Source organism: Ylistrum balloti, unplaced genomic scaffold (assembly GCF_031769215.1).
Source record: "Ylistrum balloti isolate Yb309-2 unplaced genomic scaffold, AGI_CSIRO_Ybal_v1 Utg371000, whole genome shotgun sequence".
Taxonomy (NCBI): Eukaryota; Metazoa; Mollusca; class Bivalvia; order Pectinida; family Pectinidae; genus Ylistrum; species Ylistrum balloti.
Genome location: NW_026782558.1, coordinates 101,976 through 123,038, shown reverse-complemented (window position 1 = coordinate 123,038; position 21,063 = coordinate 101,976). Strand labels below are relative to the sequence as shown.

Sequence of the window (21,063 nt, the reverse complement as noted above, 5' to 3'; positions counted from 1 at the left end):
TAATAACTGGTCCATGTCTGTCTTCTGTTCTATGTCTTGATAACTGGTCCATGTCTGTCTTCTGTTATATGTCTTGATAACTGGTCCATGTCTGTCTTCTGTTATATGTCTTGATAACTGGTCCATGTCTGTCTTCTGTTATATGTCTTGATAACTGGTCCATGTCTATCTTCTGTTATATGTCTTAATAACCAGTCAAAGTATGTCTTCTGTTATGTGTCTTCCATGTCTATCTTCTGTTATATGTCTCGATAACTGGTCCATGTCTGTCTTCTGTTATATGTCTTGATAACTGGTCCATGTCTGTCTTCTGTTATATGTCTTAATAACCAGTCAAAGTATGTCTTCTGTTATGTGTCTTCCATGTCTATCTTCTGTTATATGTCCATGTCTGTCTTCTGTTATATGTCTTGATAACTGGTTCATGTCTGTCTTCTGTTATATGTCTTAATAACCAGTCAAAGTATGTCTTCTGTTATGTGTCTTCCATGTCTATCTTCTGTTATACGTCTTAATAACTGGTCCATGTCCTTCTTCTTTTCTATGTCTTGATAACTGGTCCATGTCCTTCTTCTTTTATATGTCTTGATAACTGGTCCATGTCTGTCTTCTGTTACAAGTCTTAATAACATGTCCATGTCCATCTTCTGTTACATGTTGTTAAACAAATGAATGAATGAAAGATCATGGTGACTTTATGGATGATTTTATAAATAGCTGAGCAATATTTCACTAAAATTAATTTATATAACAACAATTATTTTCATTTTTGGTTTCAATGTATATTATATTAAATGTAATTTAAGATGTAAAATAATTGATTTAATGTACAAAATTTAGTATCATTATAATATCTATGTTCCCATACCTTCAATATATAATAACGATTAAAAAAATAATATTTTCAAATGTTGTCTTTTCTCTATTAGAAGATTTAGGTGTGGATATGAAGGGCTTCATTCAACAAGTGTTTACTCTGAAATAGTCATGTTATTTTCTGCATCATGGAATTAAAAAGAAAAACCCATTCTAGTGTTTTGATATGCAATCATAAACAATTAGTTTTCATAAGCCGCCAGAGGCGGTCGTATATTGGCGTCATCTTCTCTGGCCGTCATACCGTCCGTCCGTACGTCCATTTCTTGTGAACGCAACTCCTCCTAAACTGATCATCAGATTTTCACGAAACTTGCTCAATGTCACTACTACAATGGGTAGATGTGCATGATGGGGCAATTTCTTCCAGCTAAGCTAACTGGTCTCACAGACTTCATTTTGAGCTTATGTATACAGACATGTTAAAAGCGATAATTAAAATGACCAATCTTAATCTTTATATTTTGTGACGGCGTATATTGTGTCCACGGCACTCTTGTTCATACTAACAGAACTTTATGTACATCCTGAAGATATTTATATAATAATTATTTTCAATTGATAGTGGAAATGATATCATAGAACACTGAGTTTCTAACAGAAAGGAATTGGTTGTTATTCCTAGGTCAAAGGTCACTTTCATGTTTTATTGCATGTCTTCTATGTCGTGGGGTGAGGGAAACATTTCATATCGGTTATGTAAAAATTGTTTTAAGATTGGAAAACAAAGCTTGCAGATTCAAATAGTTGTATTTGTACCTGAAATAGGATTTAAAAAAATTAGAATCTACTAATGGCCATTCTCAGCCTCTGTCAGCTCTTAAGATTTTCTATATATGAGTAATGTCAACTGGACAGTACTGAGAGATAGTTGTAAAAAAAAAAAAAAAAAAATATTAGTAATAATGTGGACCAATTATGATCTTCATATTTCAGAAATATCAAATAGTTTACTTACGAAGTGCCTGGTTTTATGTACACTATCGTAATAGTCACATGAAAACATGAAAATACTTTTGTCAAGATCAAAGTGATATTAAAACCACAATACACATGTATGATCATAAGCAAAAGTATTGCAAACAGTCCAGAATCATAAATATCATTTAAGATTTACAAAGGCCCATATATAGTTCTAAACATAGAAGGACAGACTGTACACTATAACATGGTATTTGCCAATATCTGATTTTTATGCTTCCCAAAATTTAAACGTTGATGATATTAAGGTGATGTACAGTGTACCAAAATCAAAGTTATTACCCATTAATTACAGAGTTATTGTCCATTGTTAAAAATTATGTTTTCAGGGCATAAATTTGCTATCATTTGAGATAGGATAATGAAACTTAAGTGTGTACATTGGTCAATGAAACTTAAGTGTGTACATTGGTCAATGAAACTTAAGTGTGTACATTGGTCAATGAAACTTAGGTGTGTACATTGGTCAATGAAACTTAGGTGTGTACATTGGTCAATGAAAGTTAGGTGTGTACATTGGTCATGATAAGACAATGTGCGGTGTACCAAATTCAGGGCCTGCAACCCCTTAATTACAGAGTTATTGCCCATTGTTAACATTTTGTCTCAAAAAAATTTGGATATGTAGAGCATTCGTTGGTTTTACGGACTGTCTTGTTGTCATCAGATTACATGGAAAATGATGTATATTTTTAATGTCTGCTTTTTGACTAAAATTAGGTAAACTGGTTATGGAATACCAATAGTAACATGGTATATTTATATGGTTGCTGAGACAGTATGACTCTTCACCCTTCCCATAGGTACACACACACTAGTTGCATCAGCACATGACTTAAACCATTGTAAACACAAAATGATTTCCCCCATGTAAATATAATAACACCGTGGACATTTGGTACTCTTTATTGTAGCCATTCCTATGTTTTTATTATATAACACAACTTTTTTCATGTTTACAATACCGACTTCTTTCATAACGTAAGAGATAATATCTACTAACGTAGTAAAATATTGTACCACAACATCTGATTGTGTGTAGATGAACCAACAATGTATAACTGACACCTGACAGATATAACATTACAAAATCAACACTAATATAGATATAGTAATTTAAATATGAACAAATCTTCAAAGCTTGTAGTAATTATTTTAAATCAAAAGTTTGAGTACTTGGGCAAATGATGTAAGTATTACTGATTCATGTAAAATTAAATACACAACACAAAAGTACATTTCAACTATATACAATTAATTGACTTTACTCCTAAGGTTTCAAATCTGTAACTTGTGCATTATGACAGAGTAATTAAGATACACAACATATTTGATAGAGTAGAAAGGTGAGTTCACATTACTAGAGGATTTTGTTAATATGACAAAAGCTCCAGTCAACAATGCTCAGCAATAAACATCAAGTATACAGAAGAACTACCATGTTGGACTGACTCCTTTGTACTCAAAGCTCCAGTCAGTTTGAATACTGCTAGTGATTCCGATTATCAGAAACGTCATTTGTAGATTATTCACAGGAAATTGTAACAATATCTTTGACGTGTTTCATATATAGAAAAACTAGAACATGCAAGATATTAATGTCCCTGTTTCCATGTACATATATCATTGTGTGATTAATTTGGACAAGTTGTCACACATGACCCTTTAACCTTGACTGATGACCATCTAAATACAACATGTAGAAGATGATGTCATGACTTCAGGGGTAAATATAGACCCAACAAGTTGAGAGCTTCAAAGAAATGAGATTGATTCAGAATGGAATAGGACAGGATTCAACACAACAGGTCACTGATAGATATGGGTAAATGTCTCTCCCTTCACCCATCCCGCCCACTCTTAAGTGGCCGGAACATAACTAGATAATATTGTCTGTATTAAAAGCACTACTGACCTTGGTCTCGACCTGGGGCCCCTAAAACATAATAATGCCTGAAGTATAGACATAATTAACCTTTGTATAAAATTTGCCCAAAATCTACGAAAATATGAAGTTGTTTGGTGCTTGCATGGAATCGGGATGGGATGGGATGCAACAGGATGGGACAAGACGAACATGGGCAATGCTATATGACATCCCCCTGGTAGGGCCACACAAAATGAAATTTTTTCTAAGACAATACATGAGATTAACATAGGTAAGTTTCTGTCATCAATTGTTGAAAGTGCAATAGATGTCACTATTCAGGATAGTTAATCATCTATCTTGGCACATTGTTGAACGTTTTTGAGGTATCCAAAGTATATGCAACTGAGAAAAAAAAATACTTTCTATTAAACAGAAGGTTCTATATTTTAATATTATAGATAGTAGCACACTAGCAGTCACAAAGTTTAATTTAACAAAATACACTCCATGATGAGAAAAGCAGCTTGTGAAAAACAACTTTAAAATGTAAACAACTTATCAATAACACTTACCATAGTATATATTGAAGTTGTGACCAATGTTTTCTTAACAGGTCAATAATAATCCAAATATAAAACTAGATTTTGTGACATTAATAAATTCACTTGTAAACTACTTTGGGATCAATTTTATATAATTCATACAAATAAAATTTTAACCCATATTTCACTCAGAAGATTTGTACTATAACTGTACAATAAAAGAACAACGATTTCAACATGTGACAATTTAAAAAGGAGACTAGATGCTGACATAAAACTCAAAAGACTTGGCTCAAGATTTAACCACACCATATATCGTTTCAAGAACAGGAGAAATTATTCTTAACAAACACAAAATTACATTATGCTTTTACTTACTTTCTCTGAAAAGCATATCTTTGGAAAGTTCTTTCCACATCACTACAGAAACCTTCATTTAAAATCAACAAAATGTTGTTCTGAAGAGTAAACCAAACAAATCGTTTAACATGCAAATATCTACTATAACATGCTTCAAATTCATTGATAACTACATGGTTGGAATGGCTATTAACAAAGTACTAAAATATCAACGCATTACAGTGGAAACTACTTAATATCATGTCAGTTAATGTCACTTTCCAGTTAATTTCACTTTTTTTTTTTTTTTTTTTTTGAAAAACTGATTATTTTTCCAATATATTCTATGTAATCCAGCATCTGATAATGTCACATATTTTCATGTGAGCAACACTGAATATCACTTCATTTTGATGACTATCACAAAATCACCACAGGTAAATCACAAGTAGGTGAGGAAAAATATTACAGATTCATGCCTCAAGGGTCATGCATCACATCTTGAGGCCATATGTAAACATTGTCACTGCCCTACCGGCCAAATTTTTAAACTTTACGTTTCTTAAACAACTGCTAATGTCACATTCCACTTATTATCACATTTCCCCTAGACAAATGAAACATGATATTAAGCAGATTCCACTGGCTGTCCAGATACTTATACTATCATTGTGCTCCATTGCAAAAGTAGTCCCCACTTGATTTAAGTATATAGATAATAATACCATAGATAATACAGAGATACAAATATTTTTCTTGTCTGAGGTTTTATGCACAATTCTTCACAATGGTTACCCAGAAGTTCTTTTATAGTGTATATTTTCACAACACTAGAGGACATTCTTAGAGTGTTAATGTCCCAAAAATGGCACTTTCATCAATATGTAGTGCTATCACACTGAACCATCATAACATGAATACATCATCATACATTATATGGACAACAGGCTAACAAGGTGCAAAGAAAACACATTGCATAACATTAATATTCAATCATCAAAAGACAAGTAACGATTACAAAACAAATCAAAAGTTACACACAATCAAATTAATAATTTCTTTGGTTCTTTACAATGTAATTCTCTCAATATTAAACTAATAAAACCAGGTAATGTTTTTCCATTTTGAATTATGATTACTAATCAAAATTTGTGTCATGAGTCATTTTACCATATAAAACAGGGATGTTTAATGTAATACTGTATAAAACTTTACAATTAAAAAATACAATTTATGGCACTGCTTTCGTTAAGAGACCACAACATGGTGTAAATTTGTTTCAAAAGACTGATATATATACCAGGTAGACGCTTTTATTGTATCAGACAAATGTCTCTTTGTGGCAAGTAATGTTTACAAATACATTTGTAATTTGTCAATTTTCCTGTCTTTGGATTGAGGAAACTTACAACACATTCATATCACGGCACATTATCGGTACATATAACTGACAATTGATAAATTAAAAACCTGTTAAAGTTAAACAAGAGGCCCAAGGGGCCTTAACAGTCAATAATCTGGGGATTTTAAAATGTTGCAAAAATGTAACAACACTTGTGCAGGACCATGTGTAAAACATCTGTACCAAGTTTGAACATGACCCACCCAATGGTTCTTGAGAGGAAGTCCATAATGTCTTAGCCAAACAGAGGCCAGGGTGGCCATCTTGGATTTTGAATCGCCCCGAAAAGTTAAAACACTTGCCAGGACCTTGTGTAGAACATTCCTATCTAGTTTCCCCTTTTCCCCACTCCTGGGGCCCCTATTGGGACCACGCCCTTTTTCTTTGCAAACTTGAAGCGGCTTCCCATGGGGATGCTTTGTGCCAAGTTTGGTAAAAATCCATCCACTGGTTCTTGAGAAGTAGTCATTTAATGAAGGTTTATACATATGGCCCCTTTTACACCCCTTATGGGCCCTAAAGGGGACAAAATCACTTTTTTCAACATAATTTCATATGCCCTTCACTAAGGGATGCTTTCTACCAAATTTGGTTGAAATCAGTCAAAGTTTAATTTTTGACCCCTTTGAGCGCCCCCTAGTGGGGCCGTTTTTGACCCGAATTTTTTTTCATTCGCAAACTTTGTAGACCTTGCCATAAGGACCCTAAATATCAAATATGAATTTAATCTGACTGTTGGTTCATGAGAAGAAATTTTTAAAAATTTACCTAATTTTACCCCCTTTTTCCCCCCTCCTGCGGCCCTTATTGGGGCCACACCCTTTTTCTTCGCAAACTTAAAGCGGCTTCACAAGGGGATGCTTTGTGCCACGTTTGGTCAAAATCCATTCAATGGTTCTTGAGAAGAAATCATTTAAAGAAGGCTTTTACATATGGCCCCTTTTACACCCCTTATGGGCCCCAAAGGGCACATAATCACTTTTTTTCAACATAATTTCATATGGTCTTCACTAAGGGATGCTTTCTACCAAATTTGGTTGAAATTGGTCAAAGTTGAATTTTTGACCGTTTTGAGCGCCCCCTTCGGCTCAGGCGACCTAGAAAGGTACCATTAGTCTATCAAATATCACATAGCATCTGTTTTTTGTAGTGCATATTTGTAAAAATCCTGATCTCTAAATAAAAATTTGAACTGGCCTACACGCAAAAATGCCTGAAACTTGGAATTTTAAAGTCCTTTCTTTAGGTAAAATTCTTTAAAAAAAACCTGAAATCAGTAAAAAAAATGCTAAACACCTGTCTCTCTAATAAAACGCGAGTATCATGATTATAAATAAATCTATGGTTTCCTTACCATATTAAGTAACAAACTATATGTAGATATTTCATTAACTTGTTATATCATTATACATATATAAAAATCAGAGTTCAACACTAACCAATAATTGTAAAATTTGGTTTACAAATTTTCAATCTCATTATCTCATAATTTTCACATTAATATATACAGTGTTTGTATAGAGCCTTCCTTGTAACAAATCCTTCATCAACAACACATTTGTTGCATCTTCCTTTGGCCAGTATGATGATATAAACACCATATCAAACTTTTCTTGGTCTAGCGAAAACTTTGATGCCATCGGCAGCACGCATCACAATGCCAATTTTCTTTGCTACTTTGTGATCAGGGTCAAGCTCAAGGGTGAATCTGATGAAAAAATAAATGAGAATTCTCAAATCATTGGAAAACAATTGAGACATAATTGATATTCAACGAGAACCTACCACCTACGTTGTATCAGTAGTTGCAGCTTACACAAAAGACTTTGTCGGTTTGTTGAAATGATTTCTGTAAACTGAAAAGCTTGTTTCTTCAGTATGATACTGTTGCATGCAATAGCATGATGAAAAGCATAAATTTCAAGTTCTTTACCCATCTGACCCCTATGACCTTGAAAGTAGTCAAGGTCAAATATTTGAACAAACTTTGCAGCCCATCATCCTAGTTTGCTGCATGCAATATCAGCAACCAGGCCATTGGAAGATTTTTGACACATTTATTTCTGTGACCTTGAAAGTTGATCCAGGTATTTACTTGAACAATCTTGATAACCTTTCCCTAAGGCATGCTCTACAGGCCGAAATCAGCCTTGGCGTTTTGGTTATCAAAATGAAGCCATATAACTATTTCAACATTCTTGATCCTTGGGACTTTGAAAGTGAGTCAAGGTCATTCATTTGAACAAACCCAGTAGCTCTTCAGCCCAGCATGCTACATGCCTAATATCAGTGCCCTGTGCCATTTGTTTTTTCTGAAGAAGTTATTTAAAGAGAAAAATTGACAACAGACGCACGCCACGGCACAAGCTCACTTGCCCTTCTGGAAGGTGAGTTTATGATGTTGTGTGTAAATGGGCTATTACATCTTGGATTCATACACCATTTAAGCTTATGGATTAGCATTGTATGACATTCATGGAAAAATGGTAGATTTTACTGGAGAAAACACAAACTGCAAGTTCCAAATATAAAATGTCTTTGTTTGTATTTTAAACATCTTACTGGTATAAAAGAGAAAGAAATAATAATAAGACACATGAGATTTAAACCTGGAACCTCACAACTCTTTATCAACAAAAGATGTACTGGTCATGTGAATCATACATGTCTGTGTTAGGTGTGCACAGATTATGGTTGTTACAAACTTTGTTAACTGCTTGTGAAGAAAAATAACAGTTTTATTTTTAAAGATCCAGAGTGATCAAAAGAAAGGTCAAAATCTAGATAGGAGGTGCAGCAGCCCTATAATGAGCTAAATCTTGTAATTTTCACACATCAGATAATTTTAGAACACCATCAAGTACATGTGTATTTTCTGAACTGTGGCACTATTTGAATGAATTAAAATGTGGCAAGCAGGTTATGGCAAACCTCGGGGACTTAAAGTCCACCAGCAGCGTCTCCCACCTCCTATCATTAGTATTTGTAAATATAAGAAGATGTGCAAAATACTTCTATGCTTTTATCCAACCAAAGGGACATGTATAGTATTATATCAAATATATAAGTGATGATAAACATATTTAAATGCAGACAGTGAGAAAAAATTATATTTTTTCACATATACATGTACATACATATCATTTATCATAAACTTTATCATATAAGGTTACATGCCTCCCTGTGTTCCAACTGTTACATTACATTACACAAATTATACACATATATAAGATAATTATAAAGTGGTCGATATCAACTTGTATCAAATTACCTTCTCAGAAGTCGGGCAAGTGTGACCTTTTGTTCATTCATGGCAAAATGCTGACCAATACAATTTCTAAAAAAGAAAACCATATCCTGTTTTCAACAACTATCATGTCATTTCAAATTTTGTCTAAAAGTATTAAATTCAATAATACAACAAATTAACATATTCATACAAAGATTACAGAGTGGTACACATGTTGTGTTCTACAAATTCATAGCACATGCATCTATAGTATTTGTGTCATACTTTCATCAAAGCATTTCTGTACTTCTTAACCACTCCTGTAACTTTTCCATATCACATACATTGATAGCTTCACACTTAGCAATGGTTTGTAAAACATCCAATATTAATTATCTTAAGTATCAAGTTTTTCATGAAATCAAATATTCTTTAAATTCCTTCTTCTTGCAATAATTTGTTTCAAAAACATGACTGTACACATATTTGATAACAAATTTCTAAACCTTAAACCTATATATGAAGTTAAAGGTTTTGATATAGTCCATTTTTAAAATTCCTAATTACATCCTTACCCTGTCAACTGTGTTTCACATCTCTTAAGACCTGTTCTTGGTGTAACAAGGTCTTTAATAAAACATAATAACTACCAGTCAGTGAGGGAGGGGTGAATTATTTTGATGCATTAATCTGAGATAGTCAGTGTCCAGGTGTGTCGGGTACATGTACCATATTTTCCGGGCTTTAAACCACACCTGAGTTTAAGTTCACACCCTTTCTTACAATATGGTAACCATTGTGTTGTTATTTTTATAGCCCGATATCATTTCTTGTAAGTTACATGAAGTCATTTCCAATGAAAAAGCCGCTGCTTATAACCTGGAAAATATGGTATACTGTAAACATGCCCCTGTCTGTGCCATGTTTTCACATGTTAATCAGAAACCTGCATTAAATCACAGGTAAAAACCATGAGCACTGAGCCATGACCCATCAGCCCCCTCAGGTCATTGAAGGCTGATCAACAATATTTATACAAACTTGGTTTTTTCTTCCCCAAGGATGGTTCTAACCAAAACTGGGCAAACACCAGTCATTCCTATAGAAGTAGAATTTTAAGGAATTTGGTAGATTTCCCTTATTAGGCCCCACCCCTCCTGCCCTAGGAGGCCCAGATCTACCAATAATACAGAAAAGATTCCCTTTCACCAAAGACTACTTTAGACCAATTTAGTGCAATATCCATTCATTCCTACAAGAGGAGTTAAATTTGAAATAATTAAATCCGTTTTTTTTATTGGGCCCCCCTCTCCAGCATTTGGGCATTATCCATTCCTTCCTATAAGAAGAATTAGGATTTTAAAGAATTTGAAAAATTTGTTCATACAATATAGTTCTTACCTGGGCCCTGCTGAAAAAGGAACAAAGGCATAAAAATCACGGCCCACTGAGTTCTCTGGAAGGAAACGTTCCGGATGAAATTCCATGGGTTTATCCCACACATCTGGGTTGTGATGAAGATTATATATCTGAATGGCTAAGGAAGTCCCCACAGGAATACGGTATCCCTCCACAACAAACGGCTGTGTGGTTTTTCTTTGTATAAAAGACACAGGTGAGTGCAATCTCAGGCCTTCCTTTATACACAAAGTAAGATTTTCCAATTTTCCCAAGTCATTCCTGAAAATATATATCATATCACATGTGCATATGAACATGAAGATGTTTTTTTCATATGATATGCTTTAAAGAAAAATAAACCATTTTATACCAGGCAGAATTTCAAAAAGACAAAATCAACAACTGGCATATTATATTAAAAATCTGTAAAGGCACTACTTATTTTGAGCTTTGGAAATCGCATGTAATTTTTTAACTACTGAACCAAACCACATTTATATCTTTTAACCCAAAGTAATGTCTTTGGAATAACATACATACTGAAACGTGAACAGATATTTTCATTTCAAGTGTCCTGGTAAAACAGACCTAATATATCACATATCATCAGTGAAGAATGATGATATTTTTCTAACATTGATGGTCCAAGCCATTTCATATTCAATCTGTGAAAATGAGGTCCACCCGTCAAGTCTTTTTCACTTTGATGATAATTTTCATATCCTTTTAGCATACAAAATAAATGAATGAATACTCTCTGTGACCTGTAAGTTGTAAACTTGAAAGTTGATTCTTTATGCCAATAAATTGATATGTAGTCTAATCTATATGATTTTTTCTCAAAATGAAAATGGAAAACTAGGAACCAAGGAGAACTAAATGTAAAAGATATCTCTCAGATGTTCTCAGAAGCAAAAACAATTGTTAACAGTCCAAAACGACAGATCCAATTAAAAATAACAATCTGTCCTGTTTCTCCTTTTTCTTTTTTTCTTTCAAGCAGTCTGAAAAATGAACATGCTCAACTTCAAAAGAGATAAATAAATAAATCAATTCATTGAATGAATAAATAGATAAATGAATAAATAAATAAAAACAACACCACACAGAAGTCTTCAATAACGAAACATCACAAAATCAATGGCTGGCATTTTCAATATCCGACATAATCAAGATGCCTTTTGCTGATACAATGGACTTATAAATTAACTACTTTGATACAAATATCTTGTATCTCAGAACACAATATAACTATTTTCTGCATGATGAAGTGAAGCAAATGACAGATATACTGTATCTTGTAATGGTTTAAAGAGAAGTCACAGCTTACCATTCTATACAGTCGGAGTCACGCCCCTCCAGGACACGATCTACCTCGGCCTGGATCTTCTGCTGCCACTCCGGGTGTTTGGCCAGAGAGTACAAGGTCCAGCACATTGCACTGGTTGTAGTGTCATGACCTACAACAACAAACTCCCGATGTTATTGTGTTTCCAGTGCACCACATCAGTTCTTGGTAGATTTGAGAAAACCTTGCTTTATTAAAATATTGCTTACCAATTAAAATACCTGCCATTAAGAAAGACATTTAAACTACAGTAACTTTAACTGCCTCGATGTATAAACCAATAAATCCCTTTTTTTATTAATATATTACTTTTCCTATTTTTTCAAAATTGTGTGGCAACATTAGTAAAAATACAATAAATTCACAAGCATCAATGTATCACCTACCACAAGGTAGACTATAACAAAACAAATCTCTTGCTAATAACTATGTTTCAAATGTGTTACCTTCAAAAAGAAAAGTGTCCACTTCATTACGAATCTCCAACGGTGTCATTCCAACGTTATTTTCATCTTTAGCTGTTAATAATATATCCAAGAAGTCGAGATATCGTGACTTTCGGCCGGTAGGTAGACCCTGTTTTTCCTGTTAGCGATGATAATAAACAATGGTTGAGAGAATATGTCAAAAGTGCAAAATTTCATGAATGTGATTATAGGAAAATATGCTTTCTAGTGATGATATATCCTTAGTAAATGTAGCACTGCCACTGACAAAAATCTGAAGAACAGACATGTACCACATTTTTTCCAGCAATAAGCCCAGGTGGTGCCAACAAATTAAGTTTGACTTAAACATCAATAGTGGGCTTATTGTAAGACATTGAAATAAAGCATTTGCTGCTATTTAATATATCATTTATGATGAGCTTATTACTAGAAGACACGGTCTTATTATTAGAAGAAATTAGCAGAAAAATTGATAAATAACTGGTCATAGGAATAGATCAACTTACTAATAGAAGACATGGGCTTATCACTAGAAAGCATGGGATCACAAGAAGGAATCAGCTTATCACCAGAAGACATGGGCTTATCACTAGAAGACATGGGCTTATCACTAGAAAGCATGGGATCACAAGAAGACATGGGCTTATCACCAGAAGACATGGGCTTATCACTAGAAGACATGGGCTTATCACTAGAAAGCATGGGATCACAAGAAGACATGGGCTTATCACCAGAAGACATGGGCTTATCACTAGAAGACATGGGCTTATCACTAGAAAGCATGGGATCACAAGAAGGAATCAGCTTATCACCAGAAGACATGGGCTTATCACTAGAAGACATGAGCTTATCACTAGAAAGCATGGGATCACAAGAAGGAATCAGCTTATCGCTAGAAAACATGGGATCACTAGAAGGAATCAGCTTATCATTAGAAAACATGGGCTTATTACAAAGACATGTATGTTAGCTACACTCAGGTATGATCAAAAAATCCTAAAAGCTGAAATTTCCCAGTATTTTGCAGTTTGGTCACTTACTAGTGTTTCCTGTCTTTTCTGAATAATCTCCTCCGCCACAGAATGAACGTAGTCACTGTACTTTTTAAACTGACGACCATTAGCAGATAGAAAATAAATAAAGTCGGAGAAATGGAAAATATTCCTGTAAAAGGAAAATATAGCTGTATACTACGGACAAAAATAAATCAAACAATTCAATAGGTAATATTCCCATTTTAAATTATCATCAATAATTTCTACAATATATATGTTTTCATGTTCTATGTCTGCGTCCAATGTACATTATACTTATTAAAATGTTAAATTCCTCTATGTTCTTCAATTAAAACAGAAGGAAAACCCTTATTTAGTTAAGGTAGAGGGAAAAAAACACAGTTCCAAATAAACACCAACTGCAATTACATTTTTGTATACAACAAATCTCTGAATCTCACGAAATGGTTCATACACAAGTCTTCAGAATATTGAATTTGGGATCTTCCCTTTTCACAACTACATTTAAAACAAAAATTACTACAATTAATTCATATGTACAACATACTCACAATGACCTTGTGACCCAGAGGTCACTGAGTTCATTCACAGCTTTCACATATGGATGACTCTCTCTGAAAATGTAATGAAATTGTACGTCTGTTAAAAACACATTGTTTACAGATATCAAGTTTATACACATCACCAACCCCAATTTTCTATTTCAAATGAATATTACTTATCGAGCAGCTGAAAGCCAACAGGTGTATATAGACATAATGAAACAGGGTCGGGTTTCACGAATATTCTTAAGTACATTCTCGTGCTCAAATTTGAGAATAACCAATCAGAAATGACGTTAGATCATATAACGTCATTTCTGATTGGCTGTTCTTAAATTTGAGCATGAGAACGTACTTAAGAATTTTCGTGAAACCCGACCCAGGAACTCACCAGAGTAATAATATGTATAGATGTTTATGTGTATACATATGCAGTGGAAACAGACAAACTGGGCACCCACTTCTCTTAATTTTAAAGTTATTCACATTTCAGTTGGCTTCGTAAAGATGTTCTAATTACAAAATGTGATATTTTCAGATACAGAGGTGATCTTCATATTTGACGGTTTTTACAAAAGTTGCCAAACTTACACATAGTACCAGATGTGATCTGTATCAGAAGAGTTATCTCTATAGACAGGTAATTTTAACACAGAGATGGTATTACACTATGTAGATCTTTACACAATTGTTTTTGAAACAGAGGAGGTTTTCCAAAACAAGTTTTTACACATAATATTTACACAGATATGAACTACTAAACTCTATACAGAGATTCATTTATAAAGAGAGAGACTTTTACAATTATGGCCCTAACAAACTACTGGTAACTCAAATAACACACAAAATAGGCATTTCCCTGAATAAACTTACACATACTCACCAACATGAAGTTCTGTATGTATTTATCACATGACAAAAGTTCAGAAAGTTATTTCCAAGTGTAGAAAATCATCATAAAGAGAGGTATATTGTTTGGTCATTCTAGATAAATAGGACACCTAGGGGTCAGTCGCTGGTACTTACACTAAAACAGACGGGTCACTCTAGATAAATAGGACACCTAGGGGTCAGTCGCTGATACTTACACTAAACAGACGGGTCACTCTAGATAAATAGGACACCTAGGGGTCAGTCGCTGGTACTTACACTAAAACAGACGGGTCACTCTAGATAAATAGGACACTTAGGGTTCAGTTACAGGTACTTACCCTAAAACCTGACAATCACTTTTAAAAGAAAATGCACATCTGAGTATGTTATCCAGAGAAGCCATCCCAATAAAGTTAAAAAGCTCAAAGGATTGTCCCTTCTTACAGCAGGCATCCACTTTTCCCTATAAACAAACAAAAAACATAAATCATATTATGAAATTTATTCAATATATATGCTATATGTCTACTTTCAATTTTAGCCATTTCGTACAGGTGTAAGTAATTAAGCAAGTGTGTGAGTAAGTATGAAAGTAAGTAAGTAAGTAAGTAAGAAAGAAAAAAAGAAAGAACGGAAAGAAAGAAAAGAAAGAAAGAAAAAAAGAAAGAAAGAAAGAAAGAAAGAAAGAAAGAAAGAAAGAAAGAACGAAAGAGAGAGAGAGAGAGAGAGAGAAAGAGAGAGAGAGAGACTGAGAGAGAAAGAAAGAAAGAAAGAAATAAAGAAAGGAAAGAAAGAGGGAGAAGAGAGAGAAGAAAGAAAGAAAGAACGAGAAGAAAGAAAGAAAGAAAGAAAGAAAGAAAGAAAGAAAGAAAGAAAGAAAGAAAAGAAAGAAAGAAAGAAAGAAAGAGGGAAGAAAGAAAGAAAGAAAGAGAGAGAGAGAGAGAAAGAAAGAAAGAAAGAAAGAGAAGAGAAAGAAGGGAGAGAGAGAGAAAGAAAGAAAGAAAGAAAGAAAGAAAGAAAGAAAGAAAGAAAGAGGGAAGAAAGAAAGAAAAAGAAAGAAAGAAAGAAAGAAAGAAAGGGAAAGAGAAAGAAAGAAAGAATAAAAGAAAGAATAGAAGAAAGAAGGAAAATACATAGTGCCTTATCTGTGACTGTTTGTATAAAACAACAATAGGATAGAGAGTGAAGTGAGAAAGAGGAGAACTCTTTCTAATGATTCGGTGTCCAATTAAAAAACTATAATCCACTGCAATCAAGATGGTCACCTGCTGGCCATTTTGTTATTGCAATCAGTCCCAAGCTAGAAATGACACAACTACAGAGAATGTGTAACCTGCTTATATGTATATTATTTGAGAAAGATCCATTCAGTGATTCTCAAAAAATGGCAATAAAAAACTGCCATTTTGAAAATCCAAGATGGTCGCCTATCCACCATTTCAATTTTCCTGAATCTGCCTCAAAATTTAAACGGCACAACTAGTGACAAAAGGAATCATATGTATAAAACTTGAGATGGAACCATCAAGACCTTCCCAGAAATAGTAATAACAAACTTCATTGTAATAATCCATGATTTGAAAAGTTGTTAACCACTTTGTTTTTCTAATCAATCCCAAAATCAATAACTGTACATGAATTACTTAATAATGTTAAGCAGATTACAGGACAAAAGATAAGAAATATATATATATATATATATATATATGACAGCTGCATGCCTTGTAAAATTTCAGTAACAATACCTTATGATAACATCAGCAGACCTCGGCTTTTCATGAGTACACAGAAACATCATTAGCATAAGTGTACAAATGTGTATGTTATATTTTTAAAGTCATGTATTTTAATTGTTAAACTATAATTTAACTTTCTTATTTATTTACCTGCAGAGTGTCTGAGACTTCATTAAAGACCGTCATGTAAGGCTGCAAGATATCAAAATGGAAAGCAGGGGTCAGAAGTCGTCTGTTTCTTGCCCATCTGTTACCGTTAGCAAGAAGGAGTCCATTTCCTAACCAGCTTTTACCCAACACATAGGACGATCCAGGTTCAGTAGGTTTGGGCTCTGTATAACAAGAACACCATATAAACATTTACAATGTACATCCACATGCTATCAAAAAATACTCAATAATATATCCAGTAATTGGTATTTATAAGCACTTCGAGATACGATATTTAGATTTCAAGTAGGTGTCATTAATCTTGCCATACTAGAAAGATGACTGATTCTTTTCTGATTCTAATTTTTTTTATTTTTGTTTCACTTTTGTGATTTTCTTGTAAGATGACAGACAGAACAAATTACAGAAAATTTTAGGAAGAACAAATAAACACAAGATTATTCAATAAAATCAGTTATTCAATAATCAAGACATTTCAAGACAAAAAAAATCAATAACACTTGAATATAACAAAAGTTAAATGGTTTTTGTTTTGCAATTGCAAATTTCAGACTTAATGAAGTTTGACCGGATGGCAGAGTCCATATCAATATTAAGTTTTTGTATTGTAACATTACCTGAAGACTTGAGTATAAACTTCACAGATTTTGGATGATGGCAAATCAATATACAACGAAAGAAACCGACCCAAATTCGATGGAAGATTGGGTATTGACTAATACGTAGCCTTTGATATGCCAAGCCCTCTTCGTTGGGTCCAGGATACTGTTCAAATAGGAAACAATAATTTTTTATCATAGATTGTATATCATTAAAATGAATAATTTTCTTCATGCATGTCAAAACCATTAATACAACATACCCAAGTCAAGAATTCATAACATTTACTTCAAATTAAGAACAAACTTAATATCTTAATTAATGAAAAACAACATTTGAATACATGTGGTAATGGAAAACTAATTCATGTAACATGTTTCATATGGCTTAAATAAAAGTAAGGGTAAGGTCTGATGTCCATTTGTCAGTACATCACTCAAATTAACTATAATTACATTCAGAAAACATTTGAAATGGTAGATTTTGTCTCAAGGTTTTTCTAACAAATTTGTAATGAATAGAGACATTGGGGCTTCTTAAATACCAAACATAGACTTATTACAAGATGAATGTGGAATATTCATGTAACCATGGTAACTATTAGCTGCAATATACCGCTCTCTTTAGCTCATTCGTTAAGCGTCAAACTAGTGAGCCAGAGGTCCCGGGTTCAAATCCTAGCAAAGGCATTGAAATGAATAATGACCTCTGTTACGGTCAGAAAAAATGTTTGCCTTAACTGATAAAATATATTGCCCAGCTGTATACATACCAGGTGCAAATGACCCCAAAGCCAGTGTGTGTTCCGTTCCCCAGGCAGAAGGTCATACTCCTTTGCCCAGCGGATGTATTGGAGGTAACTATGGACCAGCTTACACACAACCACCACAATCAACGACACTGAAATCACCACGTTGAAGTCTGGGACTCCTGACAGCAGATCCATTTCCCTGAAACAGCAAACATGGTGACATTATAACTGTAGAAGTATATGTCCCCTTACTAGCCTCAGCTAGTGAGAATTTACCTTTAGTCAAGCTAGAGAACGAAGGGTCATTAGTTTGAGCCTCGGCGGTGGCAGGGGAATTTCATTACTTCCTCCTATCACAGATTTGGTGCCGTTGACCACTCCAGGGGTAGAAGCTATAGGAGATTGAGATGCTTCCTTAGAGACATTGAACCTGAGTTGTTGTTGTCTTTGGGGGTCAAAGACTTTGTGAAGGAGAGAGATCATGTCACTTTGCTAGCCTTGACTAGTGGGAATTTCCCTTAAGTCAAGCAGTACTGTGTCCGGCTAGAGATTGAAGGGTTGTTGTTCGAACCCCAGTGGTGGCTGGGTGTTTTTCATTATTCCTTCCTAATACATAACTACCAACTTTTAACAAGGGGATTTGTATAAACAGTAGACCACATTTTGAATAGTGATCTTCATATACCAGTAGTCACTTCATTACTTACAGATATATTTGTATATATTTGTAGACCGTTGCATTGGGATTTTGAGGAGTTCAGTGACTGTACATTTATCACCAATTCATGATTTTAGGAATTATCTATACCTGGAAGGGGCATAATTGTGCGATAATACATTTGTATACAAATAAATCAAATGTATTTATCAACTGCAGATTTCTATGTACACCCGTGGCAGTATGAAATGTGATATCGCTCATTATTCACTTATCTGAAAGATAATTTGATATCTACAAATAAATTCAAAATATTCCAAAAACTAAATTTAGTAGATAAATATCAATTTTCAGACTCTATTGTTGAAACCGAAAGTAGATCCATCATTATACATTGTATAACGTAACACAACGTTCTACCACAGGTGCAGTACACAGTGCTTTATTTGTTAAAACCTCTGTTTCTGTATATGTATGTTAACAAATCAGACCTTAAGGTATATACATTGCATTGGGGAAGGGTTGTGAGCTACTTTGGTTGCTGGCGGCCACTGACAGAAGCCGTTGAAGGTCTCGGATGTGGCAGTACTGTTGGCGGTTTTCTCGTCAACCATGCCTCAGCTGTCCACTGTAACTGTATGCAATTATTTTCCAGATCGGGTCTTTATTAGCTGATTTTGAAGAGATGTGCTTCAGTTTCAGAGAACATCCCATTATGTCTCAACATTAAACACCCTTGACTGAAAACAAATGGCCTCGCGACACACGAGTGTGGCGTGCTATATTTTGAACCCATCGTAGCATGCATGTGCCATTTTGTGGTAAAAAGAGCGATGTAGAAATATTTCACGTGTTGTCAAAATGGTCAACATTACCACAACATAACTGAAATACCTGTAAGTAGACTAGCGGACACTATCATCAGACGTCCTCGTTCTAGAGTTATCGTTCCTGCGCTGTTATATGTATGATCACGGGCTTACCATCGACTTTTCACGATATTTCACTATCAGTAAATATTTATCTTTTTATTTACTTACTTACTTATCCCTAAACTTCACATCTAAATTATTCATTTTTTTTTCAATTATATATACATTTACATTATAGACAATATACCACAAGCAGGATTCAGGTAAAAAAAAAAAGTACGAAGGTGCTGTTGAGCCCTACATGTTAATCCGCTTATTCGAGCTCAAGCATCTGTTATGGTGACCTATATACGCTGGCTAAACGTTCTGACGACAACAGGTCTTCATTCATTTCGACGTAATTTCAAAAATGTCTATGAAAATATTGGAAGTTTGTCCAGAACCCATTTGAATCATGGGCATTTTTCGATTCTTGGCGGTTCCTTTTGTCTGTAATACAAAAGAGTGGCAGACAGGGAGGGGGTTTGGATTGTTGAAAGATCTGAACTCAAATTCAATAAAGCTATGGCAAAATGTGAATAAAAGAAAAATCTACACGGAGACTCTTCAAAAAGTATTTGAGAGGAAGACTACATGTTCATTCGTTGACGATAATCAATGTTTTAAATAATTATCCCCAGATCCGTATCTTTGTACGCAGATTCTGCGTTTGAAAACCGGCGCTCGATGCAGGGTACACAAAAATGATAGTCCTGATTGCCTTACAACGTAAACTTGATAAATTGATAGCAACAGATGAAGCAATTTCCAAAGTTGACGAATTTTAAAAAAAAATCTGCCAATATCCTTCTTGAATTCTGACTGTAAATTGAGAAATATATATCATATTAAGGCAAGTTGTTTTATAGCGAGTATAATACCCTACTGTGCAATGTTTAACAATGTCGGAACCATTGGTTTAGTGCCCAATGTGCATGTCTTGTGAATCAAACACCATTTTTAAAATTAAATTCTACTGTCAATAAACAAGTATGAGAATATACATCATATCGTGAAATATTAACACTCCCGCGAACTTGAAGCGGTATTGAGTTGTCGTTCTTGACTACAACAAGCCGAATTCGTCGCCCGGACGGAGACACAGTCTCATGTTATTCGTAAGCTCTTTCTCGTTTATTGTGAAGTAAGTGTACTGTTTTTATATCAAGAAATTATTCAAAACGCATATGCGCTCATATTTTAGCATGCGAAGCTCTGGATTTGTCGTGACAAATACCGGGGTAAGAAATTCCCTTTGTTGGATAACTTCCTAGTTCATTTTAAAAGTAATATGCGATTTGCTGAGAAAAAGAAAAGTTATAAATGCGAAACCAGGGGAACCCCTGCAAGGCGTACTCTCGGTATACA

The 21,063-nt window shown here is 34.2% G+C and overlaps 1 protein-coding gene across 1 annotated transcript; it reads right to left on the bottom strand.

The window, feature by feature from the left end:
• Nucleotides 1-7,440: 7,440 nt before the first annotated feature.
• Nucleotides 7,441-18,321, bottom strand: LOC132559971 (cytochrome P450 4F6-like). Its single transcript, XM_060224615.1, has 11 exons — nucleotides 18,148-18,321; nucleotides 17,393-17,540; nucleotides 16,755-16,936; nucleotides 15,207-15,331; nucleotides 14,005-14,067; nucleotides 13,478-13,601; nucleotides 12,435-12,573; nucleotides 11,971-12,100; nucleotides 10,641-10,919; nucleotides 9,282-9,347; nucleotides 7,441-7,718 (listed from the first exon to the last, which is right to left on the bottom strand). Exons 1-11 carry the CDS (start codon nucleotides 18,319-18,321, stop codon nucleotides 7,613-7,615), a joined length of 1,536 nt encoding a protein of 511 aa, XP_060080598.1. The 3' UTR covers nucleotides 7,441-7,612.
• Between the last annotated feature and the right edge of the window lie 2,742 nt (nucleotides 18,322-21,063).

Bases quoted from the DNA above. Each gene is read 5' to 3' on its own strand.
- LOC132559971 (XM_060224615.1), bottom strand. From the start codon at position 18,321: ATGGATCTGCTGTCAGGAGTCCCAGACTTCAACGTGGTGATTTCAGTG. The intron at 9,348-10,640 runs GTAAGAACTATA...TTTCTTTTTTAG, and splicing joins CCTTTTTCAGCAGGGCCCAG to AAATTGTATTGGTCAGCATT. The intron at 7,719-9,281 runs GTAATTTGATAC...TTTTTTCATCAG, and splicing joins CTTGCCCGACTTCTGAGAAG to ATTCACCCTTGAGCTTGACC.